This window comes from Tupaia chinensis, unplaced genomic scaffold (genome assembly GCF_000334495.1).
Source record: "Tupaia chinensis unplaced genomic scaffold, TupChi_1.0 Scaffold000515_1, whole genome shotgun sequence".
NCBI classification, from domain to species: Eukaryota; Metazoa; Chordata; class Mammalia; order Scandentia; family Tupaiidae; genus Tupaia; species Tupaia belangeri.
In genome coordinates, this window is record NW_006160028.1 from 2,713,506 (window position 1) to 2,732,450 (window position 18,945).

At 40.9% G+C, this 18,945-nt stretch overlaps 1 protein-coding gene across 1 annotated transcript in view; it reads right to left on the bottom strand.

Moving 5' to 3' along the window:
- The window catches only part of TPRG1 (tumor protein p63 regulated 1), a 147,522-nt gene that overhangs the window by 18,786 nt on the left and 109,791 nt on the right, over positions 1 to 18,945 (bottom strand). Inside the window, exon 4 of the mRNA XM_006156725.2 lies at positions 260 to 413. Within this exon, the coding sequence (XP_006156787.1) occupies positions 260 to 413 (154 nt within the window). The remainder of the gene's footprint in view (positions 1 to 259; positions 414 to 18,945) is intronic.

Below are 18,945 nucleotides of genomic sequence, written 5' to 3' on the forward strand. Positions count from 1 at the left end.
TCATGATTTTTAAGCCACCAGGTCCTGGACTTGGAACTGGGATCAGCCATGTGGGAGTTCAGCCCTTTAACCACCATGCCACCTGCCGACCCTATACACCAGTATTTATAAATGGCTTGAGCACCAATAGATCTCAGTAGCTTCAGGAGGTCCAGGAACCAAACCCCTGCACACACCAAGAAATGACTACATATGCTTTAGAAGAACATAACTTCACCTATAAATCTAATTAAAGTGTGATAGTCAAGCTGTCTCCTACCTTGCAAATATCCAGAAGCTTCTCGCTGGTATATTTCATAGGATGCTCAGTGAAGGTAGCATAAGGAACCTCAGTGGACCATGGGTTCCATCGAGATAACAGGGATTGCTGCTCCGGACTCCCCCAGTAGATCCTAAGGCCTTCTCCTTGTCTCCTACAAGGAAGCAGTTTTTCATTAGATTAGTCATTTCCATTAGATTTAAACAAAAAGATAAAGAAATATAATACTTGAGTCAGGATTTATATTGCTACAGAGATAAGTGGTTTACCTCCCAGCCTGTTAAATTGCTCAAGGGAATTTAGAAAGTAAAAAGGAAAAAAAAAATGGTGAGTTCAAGGTATTGAGAACTTTATGTGGAAATGCCTAGTTGGAAATGTGTCTGGTACTCAGGACAGTAGCTAGAGCTGAAAATATAGATATTGACCTCATTTCAACATCCTGATGATAAGAGTTATAAAAGAAAGAGAAAGAGGTGCTGAACAGGTACGACAGAAACCAGAACAGCTAGTTCTGGTAAGAGATAGTTTCAAGGAGAAAAGAAATGATATGATATTGATAATTTCATGACCTCATCTCCTTTATGTCATTGTTCTTTATTCTCTATACACATTCCATCAGTGAAATTGCAGCAACAAACAAGTCAAAGCTGGTTGGGAATTTGTGCCTGTCCCTTCCCACTGAAAACACAGTCTTGAGGCATGATATTCAAGTCTTTGCTTGGTGTAGCCTAGGTCTGGTCATCTGGTAAACCCAAATGCAGAGCAAGAGAATGTGAGCTTGGGGTAGGGGCAGAGAAGTCATGACAGGAATGTGGCCACGTTGAATAACAAAGCTGTCATTTCTAGGGCCTCTTTCTTTTGCATGTGCCCATTAGAATTTACAATATGATTTGTGGATTTAAACATTTCTAAATTCAAAAAGATGCCTAGAGGTTAAGCCATGCTCAGGTGTCTTGCATTTGACAAGCTTTAAAATTAAGTTTCCTGTAATTCTAAACAGTCCTACGGAGCATCACAGGGGTCTCATTTCTTCTAGAAATTAAATCCTAGGATTTCTAGAATGAAAAACCAGAGCTTAATTGTGGTGCCTTCATAAAGCTGTCACTTCCTGTATTAAGGAAGGATTCTTCGGGAATGCTATTGTGGTTTCTGAATAGTTATCCATGTAGAGATGTGTGTAAACACAATCTCACCCATATGCATATAACACCCTTCTTCCTAGTTGGCTGATCCTTGCGCTTCTTACAAAAGGAAAGTAAGAAAAGAGCCTGGCACATTCTACTGCCCAGTTCTCAGATTTGTGATGATATTTGAAAGTTGACACCCAGTATTTTTGGGGCACTTAATCCTTTGCCCAAAAGAAAGAAAGAAAAGGAAAAAACATAGAAAACAAAAGGAAAAAGAGAGAAAAACATCATGCATGCCTTCAAAATTCTCTTTCCAGACCCCCACCTTCTCAACTGTTGAAATGACATTTATTACCTCTCCACCCCAGTCTACCACCCTGTACTTTGCTCCTGCTTTTTTTTTTCTGGCCTAGCAATAAACCTTAAACTCAATTAATATTCCATGCATGCTGGTTAATGGAGCATTCTGGCTTGAGTCCATTAAAACAACTTGCACAATGGAATTATGTACTGCTTCATATGTCAATTTATGTGCTAGGTGCAATTTTGCTTTTATCCAAAGGGGGTGAAAATCTGCCAAGATAGCTTCTCTAATAAGCACACATTATATTCCATTACTTTAGGGAAATCCCAAATGGAGTTTAAGGATGAAATTCAAGAGGGACCCTATTTCTAAATAACCAATCAATTTGACTATGGCCAGCATTTTTCTTAGAGATCTTCTATACTACTAAATATTCAAGTTCAACTTGCCTTCTTTCTGAGCTCCAGAGATAAGAGCTGAGAAAATGAATATAAAACTAATTCCTTTCAAAGTAAAATGAATAAGGGACTTTTCAGACTCTCTAACAAAGGTTTCGCTATTAGAGTGTTATGAAAGTCTGTCCTATTCTCATTTGTCAAGAGTGATCCGGGCAATTGTGGGGACTATTGATGCCTTTATGACCCAAAATGCTTCATTCAATAGTAATTTATCCCCACCATGGTAAAAATCATGTGAGGTAACAGAATTGAATAAAAAATACAATGAGGAGGGTATCTGATTGCCTGATGTTGGTCTCATTTTTTGTATCTAATATTGTATGACTATGGGCAAGTTCATTTCTTTTTCTGAATTTCATTCTGAATCTGTATCTGCATCATTTTTCTTGAATCTTATGACTGTGTTTTCCCATGCTAAGAAAAAAATATGACTTCTGCATCTGTTCTTTAGGGTGTCTCTGTGTTGTCATCCCAAAACCTCAGTAACTGTGTGGGCATGATGCAACCAGCATTTACCTAGTCAAGAACAGTGTCCATAGGAACCCTCTGGGCTCTGGGTTCTTTAGTTTAGAGGTATCAAATTAGCCACCCTGAGAAAAACACTTGCCCTGATACAAAGGCCAAAGTATCGTTTTTACCTTTCCTAGGGATGTTTAGGATCTACCACAATAATTTACAGATATATAAAGGCACAGATCAGCTATCATTTGGTGGAAGAGCAGGTTCAGGTTTATAAACTGTAAAATATTAGAGCTAGCAGGGCTGCAGAAAACTAGAGCCTTGAGACTTCTTTCTGTAGATGAGGAAACCAAAACTAAGTATAGGACTTTCTTAAAGCATCACAACAGAACGGGAATGAGCTGGTAAGAGCCCTGGTCTGCTGAGAGCTTATCGAGGGATTTCTTCTTATTCTGGGCTACTGCTACAAAATACATTTGAAGTTCTGGTTCTGCCTTTACACACACGGCCTTATTTATAATAGACACAAAGTTTTTTAAAAAGTGCCCTAAGAATACTCTGATTCTTTATGGACAAAAAAGTGTGCTACAGAGTCCTAGGTAAACATAAGAAAAAAAAAAAAAAACTCTGTCATAAAACCAACATAGATTTTTACATATCTTCTATACTAGAAATTATAAGATTGTAGGAAAATAATGTAGTACTGGAAGTGAAGGGGGAAATATGAACAAGTCACGTCTCAGAGTAAAAGACTGGACCTTTCTTACTGAGCTGCTACAGTGGGATTAATCAAAATGAAAACAGTCTCAAGTCTGGAATACCAACACCAAAGGATTAAGCAAAGATGTGGCAACTTTCTTCCTGAAAGAACACTGCAAGTGTAATCCATGGCTTTCACCAGCACTGTCTGAACACTGCACACCACCTTTCTCATCTTTAGGTAACAAGAGTGGCATAAGAAGCAAAAGAATAGCCTACTATGTGTCATTGTGCCTACTATGTACTGTTAGGGTCTTTATATTTTTAAAATATTATTTAACTAATACCATAATATCTGAGCTATTTTGTTAGATATAAATATAGTTCTAAGAAATAGGATAAGGAATATGACCAAACTTAATAAGATCACCAAGTCAAGAATGACTGTAAAAATGGAATAAACAGAAGGAGAAAGGCCGTGATCCCTGAATGTAGACAAAAACCAGAGAAGAAAATCTCTAGCACAGAAGAGGTGCTGAGATGGTTTGCATTTGTCTTCACCTGTTGATTCTTTTTCCTCTACCTAATTCTGAGTCCCAGGATACTTATGTGTCCAGTCTCAATTTTCTATCAAGTATATTATTCTCTATTTAAACTTAAATCTATCAGGGAGACTTCCATTCAAATACCTTAAACCACTTCTTCAATCTTCTTCACATTGAATAAACACAGTTCTTTAATTATCTTTTCTTTTTTAAAAAACTCTTTATTATTATTATTTTTTATAAGGCTCATGTGCTCACTAGAGAGAGACGGTGAGAGGGAAAGTGAAAAATTGACCCTCCAAGGGGATGGCAACACTGCAATCCCTTCTTCTCTAGTCTCTTCCTGGGATTCTGGGCACACATGCACATGTGCCTGGCATGACCTCAAGCTGCCTGCTGAGTCTGGGACTCGAACCACAGTTAGTCATGTGGGAGTCCAGCACCCCAACCACTATACTACCTGCTGGCCCCCTTTAATTTTTCTAATGGTTAAAAATGATCTTTTATATAAACTCAGAAATGGTTCTCTAAAATAATTGTATTGGGTTATCAGAGAAGTCATGGCACATTTTTACATAGAAATATATGTCATGACTTCTCTGATGACCCAACAGTTCTCTGTCTTCAATTCTGCATTTACTTAGCACATTCTCTGGGCAGGGTATCATCATGGATAAAGAAATGGATGAGACTTAGTCCTCAAATCCCAGATCTGAGGTTCCCTGAGCCAACTTTCCTATCACCATCTTCCCAGATCTCCAACAGGCACAGATAGAATCATGTAGTCTCACTGTAAAAGTAGAGTATCACTTGTTACAACTTATTTTATTCCCATTTTCTATTATCAAGGAAACCAGATGGATCTGGCCTCCATTCCCATAGTAGTGGATGCTAGAAAGGCATTGTATTCTTTATTTCCAGTAAATTTCAAAGCCTCCCAGAATGATGCAGAACCAGAGAAAGAGCTCCAGAAGACTTGGCCGAGGAAGACGGTTTATAATAGACAGAGACTTTCAGCATACCACAATGAATTGGGAGGCTCCTTCGAAGGCAGTTACCAATTCTTCCATTTTATAGATATATGAGAGGTCTTCAAAAGGTTCATGGAAAATACACATCATGGAAGAACTACACAGGGACTTTAAAAATGTTTGTACTGAACACAAACTCATGCTTTAATTTCATTTCTTCATGGGCTATTTGAAGTCCCCTCATATAAGTGAGGAGCAGAGATTTCAAAGATTACAGTTCTTCTTTTAGTCGTTTTAATTACAAGTTCTACTCAGTGACTCAGACTCAGAATCCTACTCACACACAGTCGTTGGCAGGGTGAAGGCCTAAGCAATTACTACTTTGAACCATCCTAGTAGGCCAACAGAGTGCTGCCTTCGACACCAAAAAGTAAAGACATGAAGCTTATACAGAACCAAACACTCATACAAGTGGCAAAGGATCCAACATGATAGAATAAGTTTAATTTAACAATACAAAGTAGTTGCTCTAGGTTGACTAAGAGGGAAAACTTTCTTCAATATCACATTTAAAACTTTTATTATTATTTATTATTACTGATACATTCAATCACTATACATCATTTAGGTTGTAAAGAGATTTTACCCAACATAGAATATGCCACACACCAGGTGAGTTGAGATTACTATACATGACATCATCACCAGGCAACAAACCATATCTGTATCCCACAAATGTTTTTCTTCTCATTTTGAAAGACAAGGAATTATTTCTTTCAAGGACTCCTCTCTTGGAAGCCATTTTACTAAAGCAGAAAAGATGCCTGCTAAATCACCAGCCTGAGTTCCTTTGTCTCTTCTGTTCGTTCTTTATTCAGGGAGAAGCCACACATCCTTTGCATAAGGCTACATGGCAGCTTCTTCCCCTTGACTTCTCAATCTCCTTTCTCTGGCCCTTCTAAGCTCCCTGCTCTGGCATTAAACTACCTGTTGGTAGAAACGAAGAAGGATGCCAAGCTCTCCAGAATGAGAAATGGCAGCTTCCATTATTACCTTCGTCAGCTGCCCCTCCTTTCTACTCATCTCAAATCTCAAAGCTCCACCACAGAATTAAAAACATAGCTTGAGGCACCAAACTGAGTTTTATGAGGAAGCACAGACATTAACTCTTGCTCTAAACGCAGGGCGTGTGCTTGTAAGTATGGGTGAGCAAACAGAGAGGCCGTGCAGGGGAGGAGGGCAGGCGGCCGGGGGAGAGAGCAATTCAGAACACAATCTCTTTTCTTACTGTCTCCTTTCCCCCTACCTTCCAGTCTGTGTTGTTGAAAAGCAGGCCTTCTAGGCCATGAAATGTTAGTCCCTTGCTTATTTATTCTGAACAAAAGCAGGGGCAGAGTTGGCACCCTAGAGGGTATTTTCAATGCTCCTTGCTCCATTGAATGACCTCAGACGGAATATTTTCCATGACAGGAACCCAAAAGACGCTGGCACAGAGTCAGACAATAAGATTTGCAGAATGTGTTTACATTCTCTCAGTGTCCCCAGGCTGTTCCAAACCCATGGCAGGTGCTGCCTTTATCTGCTCTCTTTGCTCACCTGGCTCCCTCCCAGAAGTCTCTAGGGCCTGGGGCTCAGTGAGATTAACCATTTACTGGCATGGGTAGCCAAGACATTCTATAGTGTGTCTCACTTGAGGGGGAATTAAGTGATAAAGCAAAATGGGCCAACAGTATTCATAGAGGATCCCAGGGCATTGCGGTGTGGTGGTAACCGTTGTCCATGAAAGTTATAGGGCCTGGCTTCCGAAGTTAGATCTGCCACCAACTTCTTGGGTAATTTGAACACTCCTTTCTGGGCTCCAAGGGTATCTCTATCAAACCAGGCAGCTGAAATTAGATTCTCTCTAAAGTCCTTTACTCACTCCAATAAATTTAAGATCTGTACTGAAAGACCAGAATAATTTGTATTCAGCTGGTTAGACAAAAGGGCAAAGGATAATTTAATGAATGTGAGACATCCTCAGGAGGCTGCTGGGACTGGATCCTCCTTCTAGAAGGAGAAGAAGAAATGATCCTAAACCACAGAAGATCTAGGGTTAAATCAAAAGCAGACATCAGAGAAAGTAAAAATGAATAATTACAAAAAGGGTTATTAAAACAGGGTATGGGAACTTCCAAGCTGAATGTCCTTCCTTGAAAGAAATGTTTATCTGCTTGGGAAGCTTCAGCTGTGCTCGTCCTACAGTTGATCATGCCCGTGGCTGAGGTCAAAGACTAAAGTAAACCAAAGTTCCGGCCTAAGAGTTCAGGACTCACCAGATGCACCTGTGTCTGTGCAGCAAACGTTGATACTAAAGGAAACGTGGGCACTCAGCACCAGGTACCCAGTAACCATAAATCCTTATTTAATGAAAACGAATGAATGAAACCAAGTTAGGATGTTTGTGAATTTGAACATCATATTATTTCATTTGCAGAATGTTACATGTTATGGCAGTCCGCTCATTAAACTGGCTGTCAATAGAATTTGGGTCTACTCCTAGCTCTTGTGCTAACTGTCTTTGTGGCTTAGACCTGGGGACATTTCTGGACCTGTATTTTCCTTTATATAAAATAGTGGAGACAAAAGAATGGAGAGTCTCTAGAACACATTCTAACTGTACACAAAATCAATACTTCTGATCCACCAGAGCAAAGGATTAATATACCTTCAAGTTTCACTGAAATAGCATAAAGAAGTTATTTTTTTCATCCAGAACTGGTATGGATGAAATATTTAGACTGAAGTAATTCTAAACTTAACACACTATTTTCTTTTTTTTTGAGAGGTTTTTGCTATAGGGTACGTGTGCTCACCCAGACAGACAGAGATCAAGAGATAGAAAGCAAGAAATCACCCCCTAGGGGGGATGGCCACGCCACAATTCATTCTCCTCTCAGGATCTTGGGCACGCATGCACGTGCGTCCGGAATGAGTTTAAACCACCGGGTCCAGGATTTGAACCACGGTCGGCTACATGGGAGTCCAGCGACATAGCCATTACACTAACTGCTGGTCCCTACACACTACTTTCTTAAACAGATTCTACTAAAAATAACAAATGTTTATTGCTTAGTAAAATCATCACAAACCCCTGATTCTAAGACCTGGAAGGGACTTTTATTCATCATCTATGTCCTATGTCTTTGACCCCTGTCACCAAAACAGAAACTGAAATCTAGAAAGTTATCCAGATTAATACTCAAACCTCTTATAATACTCTCCAATACTACAGTGCTTCCTTCTGTAAAAGCCCGCTGCTGCGTATGCAGAGTAAAGCTATTTGTTCAAAGCTCTGAAAGCCTCCTGACTGCTGAATTGATTGGTTCTTACGTTCAGCTGCCTCTTCCATCACCACCAGGCTACCATTTCTTGCTGCTATCAACATTCCTGACTTGAGCTGTTCTTCTAATTCACGTTTTCTTAACGTCTACTGACAGGAAAACTAGGAATGCATTACTATTTGTGGTTATGGGCAAGTAACTTACTTTTCCCTCAAGCCATTCCTTTAAGGGAAATGCATCCACTTTACAAAAAATGTTTTGGCCGCATAGATGCCATTTAAATGGCGAGTTAACCCAACGAAGCTGATGAAAAATAACTTTTGGATAAAGGAGAAGAATCTATTTTTTTTTACGTTATGAGTATTTACACGACCCATGTGGAATCTACACCTGCCAGAATGTTCTAGCATTAAAAACTAAAACCTTCTTTCTTTCTTTTTTTTTTTTTTTTTTCCTTTGGAGAGGTTTTTGCTATAGGGCGCATGCGCTCACCAGACAGAGAGATAGAAAGCGAGAGATCACCCCCCAGGGGGGATGGCCACACCGCAATCCCTTCTCCTCAATTCTCCTCTTGGGATCTTGGGCATGCATGCACACGTGCCCAGTGTGAGTTTAAGCCACCGGGTCTGGGACGCAAACTGCGGTCGACTACATGGGAGTCCAGCAACACAGTCACTACTCTAACTGCTGGTCCCACTAAAACCTTCTTTCTATTGTTGGGATGACATGAAATTTTATAATTCTTTTTTGTTGGTGTTGTTAGAGATTATAGGGAATGTGCACTCGCCAGAGAAAGAGACAGAGAAACAGAAAGCGAGAAATCACCCCCCTAAGAGGAATACCCATGCTTTAACCCTTTCTCCTCCGTTCTCTCAGTATCTTGGGCACACGTGTGCATGTGCCCAGCATGAATTTTAACTCCTGAAAGGAGAATGGAGGAGAGACTGCAGCATGGCCATCCCACATTAGGGTGCTTTCCCATTTTTGCTCTCCCTTGCTTGCTCTCAGTTTGTCTCATACTCTATCTCCCTATGGCAAACACTAGCATAAAGAAAACAAAAAGAAAGAAATACAAATTTTGGCATCAGCAGATAGTGGAGCAGTTACATCATTGGACTTCCACATGGCCGACCGTGGTTCGAGTCCCTGTCTCAGTGGCTTGACAATCATGCTGGGTGTATGTGCATGTGTGCCCAAGATCCCAGGAAGAGAATGGAGCAAAAGGGATTGTGATGTGGCTATCCACCCTGGGGAATGATTTCTCTCTTTCTCTGTCTCTGTCTCTCTCTGGTGAGTGAACTCACCCTATGGCAAAAACCTCTTTAAAAAAAGAGAAAGAAATATAAACTTTATCCACAACAGATCCCATTAAGGTTGTCACTTAATTGCATTAGCAGGTTTCCCAGCCTCAAAGCACCTCTGTGTTTTCTTCAGTTAAATGCAAATGTTGATACTTTGCTCAAAAATGTTTTAAAAGGCTAAAGATAATGAAAACTTTAAAGTCTCTAAATCTGCCTGGTAAATGGTAGCCATCCAATATCTGCAGTTGAGACATTGCCTAATAGCATACAAAACACTTTCCCTTCCGCTATCCCATTATTCCTCATGAAACTGTGGTGACCTGAAAATGAGAAAGTATGAAATGCCGGAAGGCACAGGGCTAGTGAACTCCAGGGCTGACCATCACGTCCTTCTTACACGAAGACATGACCCTACCCTGGTCTCCCAGCCCAGGCCCTGAGCTCTATTCACAAATGTGAATGCTGTGGCGATCTGAGGATGGAGAGCAAAGAGGACATTTGGTAGCACCAGTAGAGGCTGCCTGCTTCTGGCAGTGCTCAGAGGAGAGCTGCTTCTGCAGTAATGGAAGAGGAAGGTCAGACGCAGGATCCAGAGCTCAGCTAATCCAACGGATTCTTCTCCTCGAAAAGAGCAAAGCAAATCTAGCAACAGGAAAAGGGAAATCTTAAGGGAACCCCCTTCCTTTCCAGTTCATTTCCCTAAACCTAAATGGGAATCAAATAAAAGGATCAAGAGAAACACACTTGAGAGGGGCTAGCAAGTGGCATAGTGGTAAAGGTGCTGGACTCCCACGTGGCTGATTGTGGTTCATGTCCCGCACTGGTGGCTTGAAATTTATACCAGGCACTTGCGTGTGCATGCCCAAAATCCCAGGAGGAGAATGGAGGAGAAAGGACTGCAGCATGGCTGTCCCTCCTGGGGGGTTATTTCTCACCTTGTCCCTCACTGTCTCTCTCTGGCAAGCACATGTGTCCTATGGGAAAAAAAAAAAAAACTTAAAAAAATTGAAAAAGAAACACACTAAAATATTAATTAAAAAGCTCGTACTACTGATCAAGCACAAGGTTTTTATCTTCTTTAAAATTCTTACTTTCTGTAATTACTATGCATTATATATCATCTATCATAAGAGAAAGAACTAAGAACTGCAGCAGACTATCTGCTAAGACTTCTACATTTCTGATCTCTAGTCCTTCCCACAAGCTCACAAGGTAAGTGTGTAATCGCTGTCTTACAGGTGACAAAACTGAGGTCCAAAGCCGCTAAACAGTGAGAGGTAGAGATGGCACTCTAATGCAAGCCTGATTTCACATTCCCTGATAATTCCATGGATTCCTGCGGCTGTACAGGACAACTGAGAAAAGAAGCACGTGTGTTGTCCATCCCTGACAAGCAGATGGAAAGACAGCCATTTGTTTTTCTTGGTGGGCTCTCCTAACCTGAACCAGCTAACCTCTGCCCTTCAGGGCCAATTCAACCTCTCAGGAGCTTCTCTAATTGCCTATCACATCAGAAACACTTTCTTGGTCTGATAGACAAGTCCTTTTAAGGACAGCTCTAGTATGCATTTCCAATATCTGAAAGCACAGCTCCTCAGGACTTCAGCCAATCAATCCACCTTGCTGAGCTTTTCTTACAACATTTGTGATCATTTGGCCAACATAAAATCATTTCGTACACGTGTCTTGATCACGAAATGAACTCTGAGCTGTTCAAGAATAGGGTCTGGAGAGCCACAGTGGCACATTTTATATGATGCAGAAACACTTGGGCAGGTCCTAGATCCATGCCATAAATTCACACATATGCGCATGTTCGTGATCTAGGCTGGCTGAAGTTAGGTGGGTCATGACATGGGTGTCCTGTTGGCAATGCCTGTCTCTATCTCTGACTCTCTCTCTCATGGAAAACATAGAGAATAGCAGCTGTGTCTACATTATGCTCATCATGGTATCTATCTTGTAGTATATGGTCAAAAGTTTTGAAATGAATAGACTCCAATCTTTACTGTAAAAAAAATATAATTTAAAACAAAACAGCAGCGTGATCTGGCTGTTGCTACTTTTGTCTTTCATTAGTCTATATTTCTGAATTCCATTAGACAATGGAATGAGCTCTTAAAGTATCTTCTGTTTGTTCAGAGTGGGGTAGGAAAAAAATCTTTATCGATTTTTACTACATAAATGAGATTTCGAGATGTAATAATACATAAAATGAGAGATTTGGAGAAATGCCCAGGACAGAAGGAGCTGTATTGCTTTGAAAGGAGAATGCTGCAGATGCTAGCTTGCAATGTCTAAATTGAGGTCCCTCTGTGCCAAGAGGTTGCCAGGCAGAGAGAGGAGAAGGCCACCCTTGCAAAACTACCAGGGGAAATGCCACACAAAAGAAGAATCACTTTGAGGCAATTTCGTCTATTTTAAATGAGGACATTTGGCAAATCTCATTGTCCTCAGGTTTGTATAAGTTTTAACTTCCTCTCTTAAAGGGAAGTTACTTTTGAACACCCCAAATAACCAAGTTTCAGCATGTTCAGAGCAACTAAGCTAAAAAAAAAAAAAAAAAAACCCCTCTTCTAAGAAAAACCTTTACCTTAGTTTCATGTTTCCATTTCCTCTCAAGGGAGTTAAGAGTAGATGGGCTGGAATACACATGTGGGTTATTACAGAGACCAGTCACCACCAACTTCTGGCCCAATACTCCACGACCCTGAGGGCACAGTCAGTGCTGATCATGAAGGTAGTGGGCAAATGGGTACCTGACAAATCAGGAGCCAGATCTTCTCTCCTAATAATTCCCCATGAATTTGGCTCTGAAAGCTGAAAACATTTTTGCTTTCTGCACTCTGAAGGAATTTCAAATAGAGCAAATTTGAAGAAATCACATGTGATACCCTTATTTTCTCCTTTAAGTTATTGACGACATTTCCTGAGGGAGTTTATGGTATTTCATACGGTGAGTCACGTGGGCAGAGCGAGAACGATTAAAAATCCCTCTTCTAAGAAAAACCTTTACCTTAGTTTCATGTTTCCATTTCCTCTCAAGGGAGTTAAGAGTAGATGGGCTGGAATACACATGTGGGTTATTACAGAGACCAGTCACCACCAACTTCTGGCCCAATACTCCACGACCCTGAGGGCACAGTCAGTGCTGATCATGAAGGTAGTGGGCAAATGGGTACCTGACAAATCAGGAGCCAGATCTTCTCTCCTAATAATTCCCCATGAATTTGGCTCTGAAAGCTGAAAACATTTTTGCTTTCTGCACTCTGAAGGAATTTCAAATAGAGCAAATTTGAAGAAATCACATGTGATACCCTTATTTTCTCCTTTAAGTTATTGACGACATTTCCTGAGGGAGTTTATGGTATTTCATACGGTGAGTCACGTGGGCAGAGCGAGAACGATTATCTTTAACGTCCACATGCAGTCGCAGTCCACTGTGAGCTTTCTCTCTCTTGGACATGGTCAATGTAAGCCGTTCAAAGTGTTCAGCAAGCACTCGATGTGCAGTGCTGCTTCCAAGCTTCCTACCACGCTCCTACCACAGGTGAAATTCAGACAACAAAATTCCAATGTTGCTCTTGAGGCACTTTGATGTAGAAAAAACAAAAAAGAAGACATACAGTTCAGAGGACGCAGTTCTGGGTTCAAATCTCAGTACTTCCATTGCTACATAACTTGAAGGAAGTCACCTGTGAACTCTCATGTCATTTCCTCATTTGCCTTTTGGCAGAACTACTGCAGGACTGTGTATATCACACCTCATCCCTCTAATCCTAGGATTAAATCATTCCTTTAGCACAACTCTAAAAAGGAAATCAAAAGAAAAAAATTTACATATTCTTTAAAAGGCTGCTAGCTTCTGCTGCTCTCACCAAAGCCTGATGATGAATCAGAAATTTAGGGTAAGTGGGGCAAAGAAGAAAACTCTTATGAAATACCTAATACTGTCCTATTTACAAAGTTAAGAAATTCCAGACATTTCCTGAAATAAAACTGATTCACCTGCAATTCACAGTGAATATTTGCTTTAGGGTAAGTGAGCTAAGGTTTAACTTGGCGTTTTTTATTTATCTTCATGTTGCAATAGTATTACTCCGCATGTATTTGTATTTGGGGTTTTATAACATACTTTTGTTTTTATTTAAGATTTCCTTTTACCACAGAGCTTTGCATTTCCACCCAGGCCCAATGCAACCATGTAGATTTTTGCAAAATCCTAGTATTTTCCCCCCTCAACATGGAAGGCTTGGCACATAGTAGTGAGAAGAACCAGCCCAAGTTTCCACACTCCATCCACTGATTCGCTCCCCAGTTTGTCACCTCTCAGTCACTTCTTGGGTCTAAGTATATGTTCACTGGCATGACAATATACTCTTGGGAGAGCAGACCCATTGAAGAGTCCACACAGACCTGGAAAGAGGATAAATGGCCACTTAGGAAGAGACATTTAGGGTCTCATTCACACAAAGTATGGTCTAAACCAGTGCGTGATAGACTTTAATGTGCATTGAATCACTGAGAGCTTGCTAAACACAGCTTCTGACTCAGCAGGTATAGAGTGGAGACTGAGATACATATTCTGTTACTGACAAGGTCCTAGGTCATCCTGAAGCCACTAGACCTCAGAACAAAGAGCTGGGGTAGGGAGCAATGCAGGGAGTAGTGGCATGGGTTCAGTAAATCTCCTTGGCCCTGAAAGCATTATACATTGTAGGGACTAGCACAGCTAGATACGCACAGCTAGATAAGCATCAAGAAGAACTGTCTAAATGTGGGTTTGGGTCACAGATTTTAGTCTACGAATGGAAGGTACAATGACTTTTACTGGATTGAAGAATCTAAGCACAGAGGGTTCTAGCAATAAACTTTTATTAGAGAAAAATTCCAAAGGCTGTAATTCAGACAATTTTCCTATCATATAGTGGAATTATCAAGTAGAATCCTCTATCTTCTTGAAATTTATTTGCCACTAACAAAACATTAAAATTATTCAAATTTTTACAGTGTCACAACTTTCTTAGTTTTTGTTTTTCCTATAAGGCATGCATGCTTGCTGGAGAGAGACACTGAGGGAGAGAGACAGAGAAGTTGCGAAATCACTCTCCAGGGGTGACAGACATACCATACCATAATCCCTTCTCCATTCTGCTCTCAGGATTCGGGACATGCACACACATGTGCCTGGAGTGTTTTTAAACCACCAGATCCATGACTGGATCCTTGAAGTCTACCATGTGGGATTCAGCTGTCTTAACCACCATGCCACTGGCTGTCCCCTGAGTGATACCATTTTTATCATACAATTTCTCTCTCTCTCTCTCTCTTTCTCTCTCTCTCTCTCACACACACCACACACACACACACACACACATACGATCTAAAATAGATAAATAAATAAAAATATATGTATATATCTCCATATATATGGCAGACCAGCAGGTGGCATGGTGGATAGGATGTTGGATCCCACATGGTTGACTCTGCAATTTTAGTCCTGGGTTTGGTGGCTTAAAAATCATGCTGAGGGGGAGACCAGCAGTTAGCATAATGGCTATGTTGTTGAATTTCCATGTAGTCGACCGCGGTTCAAGTCCCAGACCCAGTGGCTTAAGCTCATGCCATGTGCGTGTGTGTGCGTGCCCAAGATCCCATGAGGAAAATGGAGAAGAGATTGCGACATGGCCATCCCCCCTAGGGGGTGATTTCTCGCTTTCTTTCTGTCTCTGCTTCCTAGCGAGCACATGCACCCTATAGCAAAAACCTCTCAAAAAAGTTTTTAAAAAATCATGCTGAAGGGGAACCAGCAGACAGCATAATGGTTAAGTCACTGGATTCCCACATAGTCAGCTGTGGTTCAAGTTCTGGACCTGGTGACTTGAAACTCAAAATGGGCACGTGGGTGTACATGCCCAAAGTCCCAAGAGGAGAATGGAGGAGAAGAGATTGCAACATGGCTATACCTCCTGGAGGGTGATTTTTCACTTTCTGTCTCTCTGTCTCTCTAGTGAGTGCATGCCCCCTATAGCAAAATTCTCAAAAAAAAAAAAAAATGAAAAAGAAGAGAATCACTCTGGGTCAGGGCCAGCAGGCATAGTGGTTAAGACACCGGGCTCCCACATGGTCAACCACAGTTCACATCTCAGAACTGGTGGCTTGAAAATCATGCTAGCCACATGAATGCACATGCCCAAAATTCCAAGAAGAGAATGGAGAAGAAGGGATTGCAGCATGTCCATCCCCACAGGGGATGCTTTCTCACTTTTTCACTCTCTGTGTGTCCAGCAAGCACATGTGTCTTATAGCAAAAATCTCTCTTAAAAACAAACAAACAAACAAACATCTCATTGGGTGCATATGCGTGCATACCCAAAATGCCAAGAGGAGAATGAAGGAGAACAGAAGAAAAAGGATTACAGTGTGGCCATCTCCCATGAGGGGAGACTTCTCAATTTCCTTTTCTCTCTGCTGTTGCTCTCTGTCTCTCCAGTAAGTGCATGTACTCTGTGGCAAAAATCTAAAACAATAATAACGATAAATAAATTGATTAATTAAAAGTAAGGCAAAATATATTTTTATTTATTTTATAAAAGGTTTCAGTTAAATTAGGACACACTCTAATTTCCCAATGTCCTTATTAAGTATGTAACCAAGGAAGGAAAACAAGTCTGCAACGATATTGACAGTGGACTATGACATGACACCCGCCTTTGCAGAGGCTGTGTATCTGCTACATTAGCCAATAACAACACTGGCTGTGTGGGCGACTCACTTGGGACTCATTATTAAGTACAGTTGCTAATTTCTAAGTTTTTGTCACACCTGCTGCTGCTAAATGACATCATGAAGCATTGGTTTTTCAAACTGGCTTTTGGAGAAATTAGGCATGGAAAGTATCACTCATAGTTAAATTCTGCCTTTGGCACATGATCTTTCATAAAGAAGCTTTTGATCAGAAACTCTAAGGCAGAACAAACAAACCCTCCCGATGACTTATTTAGGCTAAATGCTCAAGGCGAAAGCAAAAGAAATTGCATGGGCTGTATCCTGGCAAGACAGGCATCGAAGACTAGCTCATCGTAAAGTGTCCCTCCATTTTAGACACAGTTCTTGAATGAAGGGAGGTACAGCCCCAGACAAGGAAAAAGTAAAAATCTATCCTGGTCAAAGCTGGAGGCATGACTTGTATGTTAAAGCACAACAAAAAGCATCATTTAAAAATGTAACTAAACAAATTAGCTCTACAACATAATTAGGAGGTGACAGAACATTCCATGTCTGGCAAATTAATTCTGCTTGCATTGTAAGCATTATCCAAAAGACTGTAAGAGTCAGAAAGACAAAGTCTGAGCATGGTCTTTAATTAATCTTGCATCATGCTCAGTACAGAAGCATGTATCCTTGGGAACTTCTGATTATTTAAATTAGGATGTGCATGTATATACAATCCCCTAAAGATGCTTCAAGTACACATGAAATCTTCTCCTACTGTATCCCCACGTATTTCTACAGAGAGCAGGAAAGAAATGAGCTTCAGAATATCAAAGCAAATTCTTTATAATAATTTAAAGGTCAAAAAGACCAAGGCCCCCTTTTTATTTTCATCCGAATAGCACCCAATAGAGTATGCATCAACTAAATCCTGAATACTAAATGAAATGCATTCTTACTTAAAGTCACAGAGACAATGTAGTTTCAAAGATATAAAGTATTGGGAGCAGCAGTTAGCATAATGGCTATGTCGTTGGACTCCCATGTAGTCGACCGCGGTTCGTGTCCCAGACACGGTGGCTTAAAACTCACGCCGGACGCGTGTGCGTGTGTGTCCAAGATCCCAAAAGGAGAATGGAGGAGAAGGGATTGTGGTGTGGCCATCCCCCCTGGGGGGTGATTTCTCGCTTTCTGTCTCTCTGTCTCTCTCTGGCTGGCTGGCGAGTGCACGCACCCTATAGCAAAAAAAAAAGAAAACAAAACAAAACAAAACAAAAAACAAAGTATTAAACTCTAGTATAGTATCATTCATTCTACATATGTGTGCTGAGTGGACCATGTTCAAAATCCTACTCTAGGGGGAACCAGCAGTTAGCGTAATGGCTATGTCGCTGGACTCCCACGTAGTCGACCGCGGTTCGTGTCCCAGACACGGTGGCTTAAAACTCACGCCGGGTGCGTGTGCGTGCGTGCCCAAGATCCTGAGAGGAGAACGGAGGAGAAGGGATTGCGGCGTGACCATCCCCCCTGGGGGGTGATTTCTCGCTTTCTGTCTCTATGTCTCTCTCTGTCTGTCTGGCGAGCACACGCGCCCTACAGTGAAAATCTCTCCAAAAAAAAAAAAAATCTCACTCTAGGCAGAAGCGAATAAGAACATTTATCTGCATCCAGGCTGCTGGCCGTCGACTGGAAAAGGTATGGGTTCTAAGGAAGATATAAGAAAATCACGAGAAGAGAAGCTATCATTACAGAGAAGAGAATTTCATGTCTGACTGGATTATTCAGTCCTGAGAGAAACTAAAATTTAATTGGAACATGAAAGTATAATAAGTGAGCATTCAAAGATGAGGAGAAAGTCACTGTAAACAGAAGAGTATCAGATGAAGGTATGGATGTGGGAAAGCATTGGAGTCCTTCTGCTTCTCACTTGGGGTCGAGTAAACAATGAGTACTGTCCTTAGATTGAAAGTCTTGTTGCTTCCTGATCCAGAATGAGGGTAGAATTCTCCCTGTCTCTAGGGGCGGTGGCTGTTAAACGAGCAGTTGCAGGTGGCGAAGAAAAGGAAGCATTCACGTTCGGCATGGAAGCACATTGCCTGTACACAGCAAACTCACCATGCTAACTAGCAGCCTGGTATGATAAAAAACATAGCAGCTATTTCTTAATTAGCACTTCATATTTATTGCCCACATATCTTACAGCAATCTGGCAAAGCAGATAGTATTTTCTAAGTGTATATAAAAGAGAAAATAAAGTCCAAAGAGCCTACATAAAATTGCTGAAGTATTACCCCTAGTTACTTTGAGGCCTATGGGTTTCCCACTGTAGTATCCAACCCATCACCATTCCTCTAAACAAGGCAGAATGGGGCTCAGAGTGTATTTTTCCCAGCCAAATACGCTAAAAAAAATCTCGTAAGATACAGAGTATTTTAATAATATTAGTTTATCAATCCAGTTCAGTCTTTGCTTATTCTCTTCCATTCAAGAAACAAAGTAGACCCGAAGCACAACTTTGCTACTTTATTACGTCATCGGTGAAGTCATGATGTATTTTCTATGCAAACATGCATCATGACTTTCCCAACAACCCAATACATGCCTCACTTTATTTTATTTGTTTATTTTTGGAGAGTTTGGTTTTTTTGTTTGTTTGTTTTTGTTTTTGTTTTGTTTTGTTTTGTTTGCTATAGAGCGCATGTGCTCGCCAGACAGAGAGAGACAGAGGCAGAAAGCGAAAAATCACCCCCCAGGGTGGATGGCCACACCACAATCCCTTCTCCTC